A 19,443-nucleotide genomic window follows, 5' to 3' on the forward strand; every position below is an offset into this window, starting at 1 on the left:
ATGGTATATAGGCATTACACATTTAAGAGTTATTAGCAGATGCCTACTAGACAGCTGTCCTCTGTAAGTATATATTGTTATATGTTAATGGTATCCCTTTAGGGGGTGGACTTTATTATTTTATGTGGACTGGTTGTGGATTTTTTTCTTCTTTTTACAACCTTGTAACCCCTTTTTATCGGGGTGGAGCTGAGCATTTATAGTGTTGGGGGGGTATCAAAATTGGAGGAATGGTGGACCGAATGGGGCGATGCAAGCCCTTTTTGAAAGTTATGCAACGTCATTGCCAGCGAAAGGGGCCGGGCTTGCATCACTATTCTTTCTACCACCTTGCTGATTTTGGCCCCCTCCTGCAGACATCCCTGGCCTCAGTTTTTCTCAGCACAGAGAGTGGGGTAGATTCTGGGCTACTGCTCATTTTCCCTTCTGACCCAGTCCTATAGAGAAGGCGAGTTTTGCCTTCCAGACTGTCTCTCAGGAAACCAGCTTCATGTCTTCCACACTGGAAAAGTTATGGAATCCTTGTTGAGAACAGTGAAAATATAGCTTCACCTCAGGTCTCACAGGCCAGAAGGCGAGCAGATGGGCCAGTCCCTTTTTTATCCCTTTCCCTTGAATAGAGGGGATGTGAGAATGATGTGCTATCTTTCTCAATCTCCTTATTTATTTATGAGATGTGAAAAGCAGATTTAGGCTTTGCTTTAAATAAATACAGTGACGTGGTGGCTCAACAGGGATGTGGTGGCTCAGTGGGTTAGGATGCTGAGCTTGTCAATCAGAAGGTCGGCAGTTTTGTGTGTCAAATCCTGAGTGCCATGTAACAGAGTGAGCGCCTGTTACTCGTCCCAGCTTCTGCCAACCTAGCAGTTCGAAAGCATGTAAAAATGCAAGTAGAAAAATAAGGACCACTGCGGTGGGAAGGTAACAGCGTTCCGTGTGCCTTTGGCATCTAGTCATGCCGGCCACATGACCACGGAGACGTCCTCGGACGAGCACTGGCTCCTCGGCTTTGAAACGGAGATGAGCACCGGCCCCTAGCGTTGGAAACGACTAGCACGCATGTGCGGGGGAACCTTTACCTTTACCTTTTACCTTAAATAAATGAAGAAAAAGCATTATGAAATCAAGTCTGAATTTACATTGTCCCACTGCAGGTTTGACTGTGACCAGTTGATTTTCTGCTTGTTCTTATCAGCCTTTATATGACATGGGGAAATGGCTCTTTTGATGCCACCTTGGGAGATTTGAATAGCATTTTTTAGTTACCAATAGATATCCAAATTTAAACCAATTTAATTTAAACCAAATTTAAATCAAAAGACTCCCTTCAATAACAAGAAAAAGAAAAATATTGATCTGAAAGCTTGCCTTTGTTACCTAGCCAGATGGGGTTCATAACATATTACTTTCAGTAAACAAAAGGAATTGAATGTTAACCCCAGCACCACCAGCAGCCCCCCAAAATTGCTTGTCTGTAAAATTAATCACTTTGAACTGAATCAGATTATTCATTCATCTTGCAGGCAAAGTTTGTTCATTATTTGGTCCATGCAGATTAGCAATGTGTTTTTTTTGGTCTGCTGCTTGTTTCTGGATTTGCTGCTTCCTTTTCCAGATTGTGTACCCCAATTTGGCTCCATGTTTCTGCAGCCTTAATAAAACTACAGTGCTAAAAATGCTGTTGACAGAAAGTAACCAATTCTTTGGATGTAGTTGACAATCTGAAGCTCTAGAAACAATGCAAATTCTATAAGAAGGCAAATCTGGCGTTTTTTGCAAAAGGCAGAAAAAAACCCCGATGGGTCCTTCAAGAGGTTGCTTCCAATCCCTCTAACAACAATAACAAAATAAAAGAAGGGCCTTGACAAACACACTACGTGTCAATCACAGGTCATATGAACATTGCTCAAAGGCCTTCTCACCTGCATTTCCAACTGTGGGGATTTGGTTGACAGATTTGGCTGCTATCTTGCTGCGACCTATTATCCTTCATGGAATATTTTTGTTTTACGAAGAATGGATCCTGGAAAATGCTGTCAAGACTACAAATTTTTGGCATGCTCTGTTTATGCCAGGGGGAAAAAAAGCCTAGAGACTGGATCTGAGCTTTTGCTTTTGTTTGTATTTATTCTCTTTTTTTCGTTAGTTGCAGCTATTATTCATCATTGGCCTATAAACCTGGCAAGCATTTTGTATTTCTGATACTCTGTTTCCAGTGTTTACCAACTTGTGGGTGAGGACCCCCAGGAGGTTATGCATATCAGTAGGTTTCACTAAAATTATCCAGTTTTTAGCCAGATGTGCACTTTCTGCTTGGCCCATTGCCAGTACAATCCAGCCATAATTTGTTTGTTTGTCCTATTTTGATTACACTGAATATAGGCTGATTGTTTACAAAGCAATCAATAAAAACATCTGTAACAGTTAACATGGTTATGGTAAATATAAAAATATTAAAATGCCTAATAATGAACAAAAGAGAGTTATAAGAGAACTAACTCAGTGAAATAAGACAATATCAATAATTAAACTAATCTGAGTAATTAAGTGTGAAATAAATTAAAAATGGCAATAATAAGCTGTTTCAATACTTTTTGGAAAACTCATTTTAGTCTATAGGGCTATCATTTTCAGGTCCTCTGATAATGAGTTTACTTTCTTGTGCACAAAACTAAAACCCACTTTTGGTCTTTCAAAGCAAAAAGCTAAAAAAAATCAGAAAATTCAAAGATGATTAAACTACTTCCTTATCAAAGCTATATTCCAAAATTTCAAGTCTTTTTGTAATTGGAATTATATTTCACTAAACTTTGCAATTTTGTTAGATACTTTTGGAAACACAGCTTGGGGTTTTGGGGAGATGAGAGAAATATCTTACCAGCAGAACACAAAACATATTGGTATCTCTTCTATTCAATTGCTGAATATGCCTGCAAACAGATTCCCCCAAATGCGTTTAATGGAATAGATCCAATCAACTTTAATTCGTCCAATTACATGGTTTCTGAAAATTAGGCATATGGTTCATTCTAATAGCTTTGACATGGAGTACTTTGTAATTTTGTTGTTATAAAATTAAATTTAATAAGATCTAGGAAATGTATGTGTGCATATATATATAGAGAGAGATTTGTCTGTTTTAGTGAACACAAAGTCTCCATTCAAGAGACTTTGTTTCTCAGACAATTCGTGGGGCAATTAACATCCTTTATTCATCAAATCTTAATAGGATAAGATACTGATGTTTTCAATTTACAACCCTGGAGTGTTTTCCAATCTCTTCTTTCTCTTTCTCTCTCTCTTTCTCTTTCTCTCTCTCTCTCTCTCTCTCTCCTGCTTACCAGGAAAAAAAATGTCTATTGAAAGGACAGAATAACTTCATTATGTCTTCTGTCAGTCTTCCAACCAGAAGCATGCAACTCAGGTTTTCCAAGGGTTAATACAATTTTCAGGCAGATGGGTTAGGGTTTTCCGAAATTACTGCTTTCCGTTCCTAACAACTTTGCACTGTATTCACTTTTGAATGACTTAAAAGTTCTGTCCTAGTCTTACTTCTTTTGGAATATCACTCACAATTAAATCTTTGTAGTAGTGGCATAATAGAAAAGCTGAGGATATTACAACATATTTATTTTGTGTATTTTTTATATTTGTATCCTGTCTCTCTCAAGATCAGCCTTATTTCTAGTGAACTTGCATTTATTATTATGCCTCTTCAGGCTCATGTTTTAACTTTTGTTAAATTGCAAAGGCTCCAAAATGTTTGGTGTTCCACAGCACCAGCTTGGCTTTCTCCCCCCACTTGAATCAATTTTTAAACAATATTTTTAAAATGCATACAAAATACTAATTTCTAGCATCAACTTTATTGCCTTCAAGGCAGTGAACATTCTGAGGACCAAAAGTGGGACCAGGTAATTCTCAACTCAATTTTACCCCATTTTAGCGACCTTTCTTGCCACAATTGTTAAGTGAATCACTGTAGTTGTTAAGTCAGAAAGACAATTTTTAAGTGAATCTGGCTTCCCCATTGTCTTTGCTTGTCAGAAGTTCTCAAAAGGGGATCACACATAAATACAGATGAGTTGCTAAGTGTCCGGATTTTGATCAGGTGACCATGGGGATGCTTCAACGGTCGTAAATGTAAAAAACATACAAGTCACTTTTTTCAGTGCCTTTGTAACTTCAAACAATCACCAAACGAATGGTTGTAAGTCGAGGACTACATCCCATCAGTTGTCTTTTTTAACTGATCTCATTCAATATACTGTACAGTTAATAAACAGGAACAGCCATTCCCAAATGGCATCCATTTTATGAGAGTGCACTAGCCCCAAAAGAAAGAGAGCCTCTGAATGTATATTTCTATTCTGATTGTTACGAGCCTAAGGTGAATGATAAATTTTATTTTTAATAACTATTCTTTCATAGCCTTTTTGAAACTGAGCTCAATATCTACTATGGCTAGATTACACCCAAATTAATCGTACTGTATATACTTGTGGATAAGCCGAGAATTTTAGCTGCTTAAATACATCCTAAAAATTGTGCTTGGCTTATCTGCAGATGGACTTATCCTCAATTAAATAGGTTTTTAATTGAGGGTTTTTTCTTCAACTTTTTTAAAGTAATTGGATATCCCATATATATATTGACAGATAAGCCCATCCACTGATAAGCAGCCCGTTGATTTTTTAACCAATATCATTTATTTGTATTTCTGAAGCACACTTGCAAGGTAATTGCTATAACAATTAAGGTAAAACAGAAATTAGTTTGTATCATAATGTTAAATTGTGATGTTTAAACAACTTAAAGTTACTTGACAAGCTGATATGCTATAAGATATATATTTATCCTGTAGCTTTATCAAAATTTCATTACTCTGCAGGTTTGTTTCTTGATTAAATTCAGACTTACACCAAAATCCTCCATCACAAGCTACTTTTTGCAACGATAGAAAGAAGTGAACCAAGAAAATATTGTGATCTGTATTTTAAATAGACTTAACTGAAAGTAAAAGAGCACAACTGCTCTTGACAAGCACCCATTTTCAACTTGGGCAAAAAAAAAAGTTTCCCAACTGATTACATACATTTCTCACGCAGTATTAATAATAATTATGCCAAGATTTTTCTTACCTCCATTCTGCAGGACAGGCAGACGATTCATTGAAAGAAATAGTTGAGTTGGGGAGAGACAAGGAAATTGTCAGCGCAATTTGCATTGTGCTAAAAAAAAAATCTATTAATATATTTATGAATACAAATAAGTTTGAAAGTACTTGATCACATTTTCCTTTTTTTTTAGTAGCTGTCAGAAACCATACACTGCAAACACAGCCCAAAACAAATGTAAGGATAATTTGATAAAATAGCCACAAAAAACAAATGAGGCTCCAGTGGAGCAGAAATGCAGAAAATTAATTATCCTAGCGGTTAAAGCTGGAAGAGAGCAAAATACGATAATGGGGAGGAAATATTTAAAAGCTTTTTGAAGTATGACATACATGAAAAGCTACCACATGGTTAAGATTTGCATGGAGGAATGGATTTCATTAAAGTATCCCCAGTGTGGTAAGGCTGCAAATCACCATTCCATTCCATCATCTTTTATGAGAGCGTCACATTAAAAAGAAATCAGACTAAGTTCATCATGATTTTCCATCCTCAAAGAGTTATGTACATGGTCCTGGTGAATAAAGAATATTTTGGAGTTCTGTTTTCCTTGGAGACCAACATACCACCAACATAACTATTATACTCAAGATGATAAAAGCTCAGTGAACTATTTCCGCATGGCCATTAGGGGATATTAATATAACACTTCATCACCCTTCCTTGCTTCCTTCCTCTGGATGAATTTACAAAGTGGTCTTTAGGACAGTGTAATGAAGATGGCCGCAAGCATGTAGGTAGCTAAAATTGTGCCAATATCTGAAATATATTATAGGGGGAAACAGCCAGGAACAAAATCAATTCTCAAAATTATGTTTATCCTGGAGGAAATTACAAGGAAGCTAACGCCTCACACATTTGTGTGCCTTTCACATTCTACACAGTTTCTGAACACGAATAAAATCCTAAACTAGAGTTAAATGTCATCTAATCCTTCAAGAGAAGCTTTTTTTCTTCTAACGCATACCTGAAACATTAATAGTTGCTGCAGATTTTGCAGTGCCGTAAGTCTCACTGTGCTTGTTGGTGGCCATACAGGTGAATAAACCTGGACGAGTGACATAAACCTGCAGCCGTGAATCAATCATTCTGTCTTCTACCGTTTCTACTATGGATCCTGCCGACACCTAAAGTAAAGAGAGAAATGAGTAACTGAGAATGTGATCTCCTGCATAGTCCTGGAGACAGAACAATAAGCAGTTCCTCTGGTACAGCAAATCATTCTGTGTATCCCCATCCCTTGGAATACAGGTAATCCTCGACTTTTGACCACAATTGAGCCCCATTTTTTGTTGCTGAGTGAGACACTTGTTAACTGAAATTTAACCCCTTTCATGACCTTTCTTGCCAAAGTTGTTAAGTGAATCACTGCGGTTGTTAAATTAGTAACACGGATGTTAAGTGAATCTGGCTTCCCCATTGACTTTGCTTGTCAGAAGGTCGCAAAAGGGGATCACATGACCCCTGGGACACTGCAATAAATGTGAGTCGGTTCCCAAGCATTTGAATTTTGATCATATGACCGTGGGGATGTGGCAATGGTCATATATGTGAAAAAATGGTCGAGTCACTTTTCCAGTGCTATTGTAACTGCTAACAGTCACTAAATGAACTGTTGTAAGTCAAGGACTACCTGTAGTTCCACTAAGAAACTATTTCAACAGCTGAGGGGATTTATAAGGCAGTTCTACGTATGTTCAATCAGAATTACGTTTGAGTAAATTCATGGAGACTGATCAGTGTGCATCCTTTCAGCATGAATGCAATTAAAGCAAAATGGCCCACTCCCAATATAATTAAAGCATATATACTCATTGACGATAGGATACGAATCACAGTTATGTATTTATTTATTTTATGAAACCTATGTCTCAATCTCTCCAACTCATTGGACTTTCAAGTTTAAAAACAGCTTAAATGTCACGGTTCTGTAAAACTATTATTTGATGCCGCTCTGTCTTGCCATGTTTAGGGAAATGTATAGGAGATCCAGAGCAATCACAATAGAAACTAACCTGGGGAAGAAGCAACCTAGAACTAAGGAGAAAATTCCTAACAGTGAGAACATCTTGCCTTCTGAAGTTGTAACTGAAGGTTTTTGAGAGAAGACTGGAGAGCCATCTATCGGAAATAGTATAGGTCTCCTGTGAGAGCAATGGTTTGGACTGTCACTAGATGACCTCCAAGGTCACTTCCAGCTCTGCTACTCGTAACTATTACCTTGGTAACTTTCCATGTTTCCCATTGCTCTTATACTTTTTTCCAAGATCAACAGAGAAAAAAGAATAGTTGTACATTGTTTTTTAATATATCAACCTCACTCAAAACTGTTGCTACTACTATAGACCAGGAGAATTTGATCTAGTAGTTAAGCAGTGAGAGAGAAGTCCTAATCTGACCTTCAACGTGGAAGGCACCTGGGTGACCCTCAGCCAGTCATGGTCGCTCAGTTCTAGGAAGAAAGGAATGAGAAACCATTGCCAAGAAAACTGCATAGGCTTTTCCATATAGTCCCAGGAATTAAGGGTGATTTGAAAGCACACATACATGCACCCACAGACACAATTAAAAAAAACCCTCTCACAACTCACAAATTTGCCAAATCTCATGTGAGTTTGGTGATCTTGCACATAATGACCAAAATCTAATAGGATTTGAAATGAGAACACCATCTCACAAGAAATCTGGAGGGACTGAATTTTGAAGCCTGGAGACAATTATGTCAGGAATCTGAACCTTAATGTGAAAGCTTAAAACCAAAGAATCTTGGGAAATGGGATAAATCAAGAAACATAAAAGTTGTCTATTTGGGATCTTTATCTCATAATAGGACTAAAATTCTTGAAGAGAGAATAACAAGTTGCTTAGCTTCGTCCTAACCCTTATAGGATTACAAAAAAATTAATTTGTCTGAAATTTGTACCTTTTTCTAGATTCAGTGGGGTCAAGAGGTAAGGTTGCTTTTAAGATTAAACATAATGCTTTAAACTTTAAATGTTTGATGGTGTTGAATGTGTAATAAATGAACTAATATGGAAATATTTTCCCTAAAAATGTCATTTCCCCCAATACTTGATTCAATAAGAATAGAGATGTAAAAGGGCCAATACTTAGCACTTCTGTTCAGTGATTTACTCTGACTGGCATGAATATCTGCACACACACTCACTCCTTTAACTACATATTAGAGCGTTGTAATTCCTACATTAATATGCCTCACATGCTAAAATTTAAAACAAAAAAAACCCAAAAGTTTGTCATGAAAAAATGCCTATTATGTCAGTTAAATCCCAAGACGATTGAGTTGCTTTTTTTCATTTTGGCTGAAACATTTCACTTCATTCTGCATAAAATATGTAATCATTGAATATCTTCCTGCAGAAATCATTTTTGGATTTAAGAGTGCCAAAACCATTCCTACTGGAGTGTAGAAGTAATTTCCTCAAGGCATGAACTCAGTTTTCCTTCAGTTCATCCAGGTGCTGTAATGTCTGAGCTAATGCGTCAGGTTAAATAATATTCCCTAGCGAAACTGCTTTCCCACATGGAATTAATAGATATCTCTGCAAAGAGACCATTCATACACCTACAGCTGAGCAAATGTGTATTTTTATACTAGGGAGACAAGGAAGGAAGGAGGATTTTATTTCAGTAGATTGTAGAGTATGTGGGAGTGCATCTATCTATCTTTATTGGGGAGTTTTGTGATTTTTTTAAAAAAATATTATTATTATTATTATTATTATTATTATTATTATTATTATTATTATTATTATTATTATTATTATTATTATTATTATTATTATTATTTAGATGTAGATATATGCCTTTTTAATCGGTTTGCTGATATACATAGCCCAGTCCTGTAAAACTGATGTAGCTGTGCAGGTACTGTAAGCTAAATAAACCAGAATAAATAAACGTGGTTAGCCACAATTAGCTCAAGCATGAGTTCCTCAATTAACTCCATTTTCTGAATTGGCACAGCACAATAAACATATACTTGCCACACAGTCTGATGGTTCACACAAAGTCTATTCAGGATTATGCTTCAGGTTTCGAGTCTTCGCCTGAACCTTTTTTTCCAATATTTATATGTTTATGTTGAAAGTTACATAGGGGTTCCTTGGATCCTACACGAAGGTACAAGCTTTATCAGTTAAAACAGCATGTAGCCTCATTAAGCTTCATTGCTCAATAGGTTTACTGCAACTCTTTCTATTTTCTCCTCTTTAGATTTCGTTTTGGTTTTCCGAATCCAGTAACAAGGCTGCTTCTAAGACTTGAAGAAAGTTGATGTGTTTATGATACTCTGCTCTGGGTAAAGGCTTTTTTATTAGACGAAATATGAGAATCTGAAGGGTGAGTCAGAACAGTTCATTCTGCTTGGACCACACAGCTCAGAAGTCTCTCTTTGCCACGTTCACTGATTGAAATTACATAGAGTTGGGAAATAAGTTAGGGAAGATTGCAAACAGTTTCAGTTTATGGACAATCTCTCATCAAGTCTGCCTTAGGTAAAGTAATCCCTGGCACAGCTGATTTCAAAACAGCTTGAAAGGGAGTTAGATATTGCAGCTTGCCGTTTGCTTTATGGAAACTAATAAAAAAAATGGTTGCACCTTGTTAAAAACTGTATTTTTAGCTTTTTTCTAAGATGACAGTTTTTTCTGTTTGACTTTGGAGACTGTCAGGCTGCACTTTGCGATTGTTTGCAGAAATTCCATGAGTCGTAGTCAAAGAACCATTAGAAATCCACGAAAAAGATGATTATTATTTAACTATTAGAATTATCTAATAATAATTCTATGAGTAATTCAAGGTGTTTGACAGTGTTAGGGCAAACACTTTGTAAGAGGCTGCCATTTTCTCAGAGTTAGCCCTCACTTATCAGACAAAACTGCAACATGGTTTGGTTGCTTGTGGCTTAGCATATGGTGCCAAGCCATCCCAGTATCGTGGTTTATACAATAATCCAAGTTCAAGTAAACCATAATTTCACAGGAAGAGTGAACCAAGTTACTTAGTTGCAGTACTGAACTGCAAATGACTGACCTGGTTCATCCATTATGTGAAATTCATACGTTTTCCTGTGGACATAGGTTAATGTTTTAAATTCACTAATAAAAATAAACTAAACTAGAAGATCATGGGCATTTCAGAATATAAAAGCTATCCAGAAACTGAAGTCTGTGGATACTGAACACAATCAGGTCTTATCAGAATTCTAAGTGGGAAGTCCTTTGTTCTGCACCTTTTGTTGGCATTTTAGATGTGCAGGTGAGATTGTGTTTCTGTTTGCAAACATCAGGGTTTTCCCAAGCTTGTGCCCAGTTGTACAGAGGTGGCGCCTTTTGGGCTACGTAATAAATGGCACTCATGTATGAGCACCTGAAGTAAAAATAATATATATTTACACATAAGATTCATAGCATCTGTCTTACCCAGGGGCAAACTTCACCCTTTTTGATAGCTTAATTATTCTTCAAAAGTTATTATTGTATTTAATTTAAATAGGAGAGCCCATGCAGGCTAAAATTAACAATTTGTAACATATATATTGATAAAAAATGTGCAGCATTTGGGTTTTGTTCACACACAGAGACACACACACAGAGAGAGAGCTTTACAATCCTGTAGCTTCCCAATTTTTCAGTGCCCAAATAAATGAAATCAAATCAAATCTGTTTATTACAGCTGTATGGCCAGAAACAGTAAAATATCCAATTGAAGGCTACTTACATACATACATATATAAAAATGCACTGAGCATGATCTAATGATGAATAAGAACACATATGATAAAATTAATTTTAAAATAAAAATTAAAAAGATCTAAAAATAATATTTATCTTATTTATGTTTCTGACGAATCCCCAGTGTTGCTGCGTAGAATCTATCCACCTGTGCTGTAATCATAGCCTCTTGGTCCTTAAGCAGCCACTGGAGATATGTAGTGTCAGAACAGCCAGGATACCTATCGATTAATGGGAGGGTATGTACTAAACCTCTATCCATAGGCAAAGTTGGAAATTGGAGCCCTGAATCTCCAATCATACATTATATTTATAGAAGACAACAAACTCATTACTTCATATATAATTGCACTGGTAGTGTTTACAGGACCTACTAAAAATAAATAAAGTCATAGTAAGAGCAAGTCAGAGCCCAGCGACATCAAGAAAGGCATCCATTGGCCAAAAGTCCACAGCAATCACAGGCAACCATGGGCAGGAGAGGAAGGTGGCATGCATCATGGCATTGCCAGGCAAATTGTGTAATTTATGTCAGTTACTTCATGCAACTGACTCAAATAATTCATATCAGCTGTGCCATCTCATGACACACGTGATGCCATTGCGGCTTGTACCAGGCATCTATGATAGCAGTGTTTTCTAAAGCAGTTATAAGTTCCAAAACTCTTTCTAGAATTCTAGAGATTGTAGAGGATCTTTGGAGTATCAAACACCCCTTCTCATTCGTATCTAGAGATGCCAAAATATCATAATCTTGGCCTTTTTCCATGTAAACAATATACTATCCAATATGCCACACAGCACTGAATTTAGTCAAGGGCAGCCAAAATTTGCTCAATCTTCCTCAGTGAGCTGTGCAGCTAGAATAACTGATGTTAAGGGCTGTTGTCAAAGACTGCTGTTGTAGTTATCTTAAACACATTTTCCAACATGCAAAATACTGTATACTGTATATAGGAAAGCTGTACTGAATAAGCAAAGTGGGGAGACAAAACGGAGGTGTTTGCACACGAGAAGTTTGTTACTCAAATCAGATTCCAAACTATTAACTCAAATAATCCGGCCACATCAGAAAGAATACTGAATTGCATTTCCATAGTGCATCTCTGCTTTGCAAGAGCCTCCAGCCTTTCTCTGCTGGTTTCACCCTGTTTCAAAGCCCAACTGAACTTGGTTAAAGAATTAATCGTCGGAATTTAGGAATTGCAGAGATACTTACAGCTTTTCCATTTTCAAGCCATGTTATAGTGGGAGTTGGAATGCCTGTTGCTACACATTGCAGAGTTACCACAGAGCCAAAGCTGACATTATAGGATTCAGGAGCCTTCAGAATTCGAGCAAACACTAAATGGAGAAAAAAAAAGCAAACACATTAGTAAACTGAGATCTGCTATTGGTGAAATATTCCCAACTTGCAGTTTCCCACACTCACAAAATAGTTGAAAATGGTTCCAATCCAAAGCACCCAGAAGTTTCTGAACTCAAAAAACACCCCAAACATTGGGCTAAGAGTTCACTGTTGGATTTAGATTCTTTAAAAAATAAAACAAAAGTACAGTATTTCCCATCGTTGTTGGTCCTCTATAGAGAGAATTGTATCTACCCCGCACTAGAAAGAAAACAATGTTTGGTATCACGGAAACCCAAATGCTCTTCTGAAAATTTCACTTCTGCAAATGAATTGTACAAATTATAAATGTTTCCATAACTTTGATTTATGTCTGTGTGTATCTATTCATTCATGCATTCATGAATTCATGAATTCATTCATTTTTCCTATTTTTAAATTGCTCATCTCCCTTAGTTTGTTGTTTCTTTGTTATTACTTAGTTTTTTATACAAAGATACTTAATCACTATTTGTGTCAATCACCCCAGAAAGCCCAGTCATAAACTGAATTATGAGCCCAGTAACAGAAACATTTGCTATATCTGTGGAAATATTTCTGGAAAAGAAGAATTGCCTCTAGTCTTGAAAGAAAGACAACAAAAGATATATTGGGGTATTATTCTCAGAGTTTATTTATCTGTTCCTGACTTGCAAAGGCTAATATGCTGCACACTTTTCTGAGTAGTTAACCTTTAAGGTCCAGCCTGCCCTTCCTTCCTTATAGACTGCTTGAATTCCTTTTAAAATGAAAATTCCTCTGTTAACTATGCTAGGCTTTCAAAATTCCTTTGTCAACGTTAAAAAGAGTTTATATGAAGTATGTTTTCCATGGGTGAATCCAAAAGAAACCTGCAGAAACAGTACGATCTGCATGTCCTAACTTGGGGCTGTAGTGAGAATGGGGAATATAAATAACATTAAAACGGTTAATGTCCGGTGTCTATATAAATCTGCTGTACTAAATGACTCATTTTCCACATATGAAAAATATATCGCAGCAAATTCCAAAAGGCAAGTTCATGCAAGGATAAGATCTGTTCAAATTACCTTCCCTAGGAAGTGTGTAAGGAAGCTCTTTTGATGCTAGAGCTAGATCTTATATGATGCATTTAAGGAGCTCAAGTGTAGATTCAAGTTATGCCTTACCTGTTGGCTTAGTTCTCAAGTGCATCCAATGAATCTGTGCATCAGATAAAATAGACTAAAGTTCAGGAAAAAGCGTGCCCTACTAAATTTAAGATGCCTTAAAAGTTTTTTGTGTTTTTTTTACTGGCTTTTCCCAGAGACTTCAAATAAATAAGAAGCAAAGATAATCCACAAACGTTTATAATAAAACTCTCCTGAAAGTTATTGGCAAAGAAAAACAAACTCAACCCAGTTGCTATTATTCATCACGTAGCAGTGGTCTTTAGATAAATTTCCTTCTCTTTAATTCTCCAGGCTGTATTGCTAGAAAGATCTGAAATAGGAAATATTACAGGAGAGGACCTGAAGTCTCACTTGGATTGGGAACAGGAAACTGCATTACTGCACAGTAACTGCTGAGTGCACAAAAATTCGCTTGTTAAAAAAAAAAAGCACGGATCAGAAGGAGATTGTACAAATAGAAAAGTCCAAGAACGGTGCTCCAGCTGTACCCATTTTGCCTAAAAGTAGTAGCAAGTACTTTTCAGTAAAATGAGATCTTAGTTTTACTCTGCTGGATAAATGGATGCATCAGGAATAACCAAAACAATAATCCTGTCTATGGTAGTAAATAATAGAAAAGGAAGGAGCACTGGGAAATTTTATACGTTTTTAGTCACAAGAGTTACACCCAAAGTAAACTCTTATCAGGGTGCTAGAAACAAGCAGAGCATTTCATCATTTTATACCTGGCTTTGGTGTACAAAGGTCCATACAGACCCAGCAGAGAAGAATCCAGATCTTCTTGTTTGAAAGCTGCTGGTGTGGACCTAGTTTTTTATTTACTTATTAGACTTCTGTGCCACCCATCTTGCAGAGGCAACTCCAGGCAACTTACAGTTTATGCCTAAATAGCACAGTTGTTGTCGTACTATGCTTCTTCTTGTGCTTTTCTCAGTTATATCTAAATCTTCAGACTGTGAGGTTCTGTACTATGTTTTAGATTGCATGGTTCCATACAATATATACCAATGTACTGTACACAATGCTGCTAGTGACACCCATTTGTATTGTGGATAAGTCATCCGTGAGGTACATTATTAATATAGCTGGTTGGAAGATTTAAGCCATCCTTTGCTGAGCTAAAGACTTTCTGATATGATGGACTAAAACTTCCTTGCAGCATGATTGATGGGCATGCTGGCTGAGACTTCCGGAGTTAAAATCCAACATCTCTGGAAGTCATCCAGTTAAGAAAGACAAAGCTAAGTTTTCCTGGAAGCAGAACTAGAACAACCCAAGAGCTGATATCAGTCCTGTCATTTTATCACATTTATCCAAATATATTACCACACACACATACACATACGCAAATATTCTTGGAAAAGCCATAAATATTATCCCATGGGAAGCAATGTTATAAGATAAATTCCCAAATGTATTTCTTCCAGAAGTATATTTGTTCAGAATTGGCCATCAACATGAATTCCTTGCAGATAGATGAACGAACCTTTGGTAAGAAGGCCGTTAGATTGATTAGATTAATCTCATTGATTAGATTTGCTTGTTAGTTTCTATTCACTCATACATTCAAAGCTGATCCCTGGGTTTCAAAGACTTCCATTTTTGTCCTGAATGCTTCGCAAAAATATATTTGCAGTACTGATATCAGATGAATGCAGATTCTGTATCTGAGTGATCACATGACCAAATGGATCACTCACCTTCCACTTCCAGAATTACAGGCTTAGAGTAGGCCGTCCCGAGACTATTCTTCGCCACACAGCGATAATGTCCACCATCTTCTTTCTGCACATTATGAATCCTTAAACTGCCAGATTCAAGAATAGCAATCCGAGAATTTTCCTGCCACAAAATATAAAGCTTCAAGTGAAATGAGATAAAATATATCTTATGACCCATCTGGATATATTTATTCATTTGATTTATATTCCTATTTCATTTATATAATTTGAGGCAGCTTACATAATGGTCCTTCCTAGTTTCCTCACAACAGCCACCTTGTAAAATGATTTGGACTGACAGGCAATAACTGGATCAAAGTCACCCACTCAGTTTTCACATCTAAGGTTGGACTAGAGTTCACAGACTCTAGGTTTCTGGTCCAGTACCTCAATCACTCATCCTCCCTATGAAATAACTAATGCAATAATTTTCCTCTGACCAGTTCTGCAAAAAGATGCAGGTTGCAGCAATTAAATTCATACAGTACTCACCTTTATCACATTTTCTCCTTTGATCCAGGAAACTGAAGGCTTGGGATTTCCCATTGTAGTGCATGGAAACACAGCCTTTAATCCTTCAATGATTTTCAGATTTGAAGCTGGACGGGTTATTTTCGGTTCTACAATTTTAAAGATCAAAATGAAATGGAGTCTAGAGTCAAATATGCTAAAAGCATATTTTTAGCACAGGGGTGTCCAGCCTTAGCAATTTTAAGACTTGTAGACTTCAACTCCCAGAATTCCCCAGCCAGCATGTTGAAGTCCACAAGTTTTAAAGTTGCCAAGTTTGGACACCCTTGTGCTAAACTCACATTATATTATTACAAGGTGATGGGTCCATTTTTGTCATCAACATTCATACTCTCTTCTAAGAAAGCAATGGAAAAGCTATCTTCCAAGCACCTATAAAGAGACGGAGGGAAGTCTTCTCAAAGGAGTATACAGTAGAAGCAGGGAAGTCACACTATCTCCATGTTTGAGGAAAATATATGCAGCTGTAGGGGAATCGTGGAAATTCAGGAAACGTTAGCTAAGATTGCAACTTATGGGCTGGTGAGGGAGAAACATTAATAGTGCCACTGTTCAAAAAGCTTAAGCTAGTGCTGATTTCACAAATAAAAGCATGCTGGTAGAACAGCAAAATAAAACTTGATATTTTTCTTTCTAAAATTTTAACAAGGGTGTTTAAATCTTGCTCTGAAGCCAATTTTTACATTGCCTAAAACTTCAGAAGCAATTTAAACTGCTAATATTGATCTTCTGGGCCATGTATTGAAAAACATGATTAGAATTCATATTTCTCTGTGCTCAGAGCAATCGCGCCATCAGGATCTGCTAGTTTTTCTTTGTTTCAGAACTGCCACCTTACATTTCTCCCATCTAGCTCCTCCTACTCTATGGCATCAATGCCTTCATTGAGCTATGCTTGGAATCTGATCTCGTGAGATTTATATGTAATTCTTCTTCCTCTTTTTTTAGGATCTTTATGAAGCTGGGAAAACTTCACGAGTAGCCGGTACCTCATACCAACTGAAATTCAGTAGAGTTAGGATTAGATAAATTAGATAAATTGCTTTATAACAAGTACTGTAGTCTTCTATTTACAACTGTTTGTTTGTTTGTTTGACAGTAGTTCAAAGTTACAATGGCCTAGGAAAAAGTGACTTGCAACCTGTACTGGCATTTAATACTGCCATACCACCCCTGTGGTCATGTGATTGCAATTTGGGGGTTGGCAAATAGCTCACATTTAAGATCGGATGTAGTGTCCTGCATTCATACGATCAGGTTTTGTGATTACGATTTTCAGCAAAAAAGGCCATTAGGAAAACTGGGTTTACTCAATGATGCTGTGATCTGCTTAACAACTGTGTGATTGTTGTTCTTAGTTGCGAAGTCATGTCCGACCCATTGTGACCCCATGGACAACATTCGTCCTGTCTTCTACCATCTTCTGGAGTCCATTTAAGCTCACGCCTACTGTTTCAGTGACTCCATCCAGCCACCTCACTCTCTGTCGTCCCCTTCTTCTCTTGCCCTCAACCTTTGCAGCTGTTGTGAACCAGCCTGCTACCGGCCTTGCAATAAGGCAAACCCCTGTTCAAACAGTAGAGACTGGAGAGCGTCTGAGGCTGCAAAGCGTCTGCCAAGATTTATTACACAAACAAGAAACAAAAACACTGGAACTTGAATCCTCAAACGGAAGGGTTGCTTTCAGCAACCAGCCCTTCCCCAAACACTCCTTTTATTTAGAGTTCAGGGCGTGGTCTCCCTGTGCCTCCTCCCGAGGAGTCCCACAGCCTTTCTCTGCTTGGTCCTGCTCGACTGCCTCCTGCGTCGGGCGTCCTTGAACAGGGCCAGCTGTGGGTCATCATCCTCCGCACTATCGGGCTCACGCAGCTGAGAAGAGGGCCCCGGCTGAGGGCTCTGCGAAGCCTCCAAGCCGTCATCAGCCAGTTCGTCTTCCACACCCTCCCCCTCCCCCTCATCTGAGTCATCCGAGACATCTGAGCCGGCTGCCGGACCCACAGGCTGGCCCTGAGTCACAACACTATCCCGCACCGCAGGGCCCTTCCCCCGGGGCTGCCGATCCGGATGCGGTCGGGATGGGAATTGTTCGTGAAAAGCAGTCACCAACGCAGGGGCATGAACGGCGGTCGCGTCTTCCCATGTGAAGTCCTCCGGCCCGTACCCTTTCCACTCGATCAGGTACTGGAAGCGACCTTTCAGCCAACGGGAATCCCTGATGCTGGCGACCTCGTACTCGGGGGTGCTGCCTCCATCACGAGGTCCTGATGGGGGAGGTTCCGCTTGGCGAAGTGGACAAGCCGGTTGTTCGGGGACCAACAAAGACCGATGGAAGACGGGATGCACGCGCAGGGAACGTGGCAGAGTTAAACGATAGGCGACCGGATTGATGACAGCCTCGACTGGGAACGGTCCAAGGTAACGGTGGTCCAGCTTCCTCGCCGGCCGTGTGGATGGTAGGTTCCTGGTGGACAGCCAGACCCGATCCCCCACCGATAGTGGAGGCGTATCCCGTCTCGACCGATCGGCGAACCTCTTGTAGTCGGCCTTGGCCTTCTCCAGCTGCCGTCGCACCAACCGATGGATCGCCTGTAACTCTGCCATGAAGTCGTTCGCTGCCGGCTCCGGTGAGTCCACGGGAGAAAGGGGGAAAAACCGGGGGTGATAACCCACATTGGCCAAGAACGGTGTCATCTGCGTGGAGGTGTGCTGCGAGTTGTTAAAAGCAAACTCGGCTATGGCCAAATAGTCCACCCAATTGTCCTGCTGCAGGTTGACGTAGCAGCGCAGATACTGCTCTAAGATACCGATGACCTTCTCGGTACCCCCGTCAGTTTGAGGATGATGCGCGGACGAGAGGCAAACCTTAATGTCCAACGCACGCATCAACTCCTGCCAGAAGCGGGCTGTAAACTGGGCCCCCCTATCGGAGACGACTCTATCGGGGAGGCCGTGCAGCCGAAACACCTGTTGGATGAACATGCGACTAGTGGCGCGAGCTGACGGTAAGCCACGACAGGGGATGAAGTGCGCCATCTTGGTCAGCATGTCCACCACCACAAACACTGTCGTGAAGCCGGAGGATGGGGGTAGATCCGTCAAAAAGTCCATGGACACAGCCCCCCAGGGTCTCTTGGGTGTTGGCAAAGGCTGCAGTAAACCAGGCGGGGCCCCTGTCGCTGACTTGGCCTGCCTGCATGGGATGCAGGAGGTGACATAAGACTGGACATCATGTCGGACTCGGGGCCACCAGAAGGTACGGGAGACCAGGTTCAGAGTCTTGAACAGGCCAAAATGCCCCGCAGCCGGGTTATCACTGGCTGAGGACGAGTCCCCTGAGTGGCCCTCCCGGAACATAGAGCCGGTCACGATAATACAAAAGTCCATCCGTGACCGACCAAGGCGAATCTGGCCCCACCTCTTCCTTCCGCTGAGCCAGCCACGCCTCCTGCTGCTGCGCCTCCCGGATCCGAGCCCGTAAATCAACCGGCTCCCGCACCGCAGCAAAAGACTCGACGGGGATCACTGTCCTGGGCGGAAGCTTGTCTTCCGCTCGGGTGTATTCGGGCTTCCTGGACAGAGCATCCGCTCTCTGATTGTGCCCGCTTGGTATGTACCGCACCCGGAAGTCAAACCTCGCAAAGAAAAGGGACCACCGGATCTGGCGTTGGTTCAAATTCCGAGCGGTCTGCAGGCTTTCCAGATTCTTGTGGTCCGTCCGGA

General features: G+C 39.5%; 1 protein-coding gene across 1 annotated transcript in view; it reads right to left on the minus strand.

Moving 5' to 3' along the window:
- The window catches only part of MUSK (muscle associated receptor tyrosine kinase), a gene marked incomplete at its 5' end in the record, with an annotated part of 52,544 nt that overhangs the window by 23,645 nt on the left and 9,456 nt on the right, over positions 1-19,443 (minus strand). The window contains 5 exons of the mRNA XM_081318902.1: positions 5,142-5,148; positions 6,145-6,304; positions 12,153-12,277; positions 15,172-15,313; positions 15,685-15,812. Coding sequence (XP_081175028.1) covers positions 5,142-5,148; positions 6,145-6,304; positions 12,153-12,277; positions 15,172-15,313; positions 15,685-15,812 — 562 coding nt within the window. The remainder of the gene's footprint in view (positions 1-5,141; positions 5,149-6,144; positions 6,305-12,152; positions 12,278-15,171; positions 15,314-15,684; positions 15,813-19,443) is intronic.

The sequence above is a fragment of the Vipera berus genome (assembly GCF_964194415.1).
Source record: "Vipera berus genome assembly, chromosome: 2".
Lineage (NCBI taxonomy): Eukaryota > Metazoa > Chordata > Lepidosauria > Squamata > Viperidae > Vipera > Vipera berus.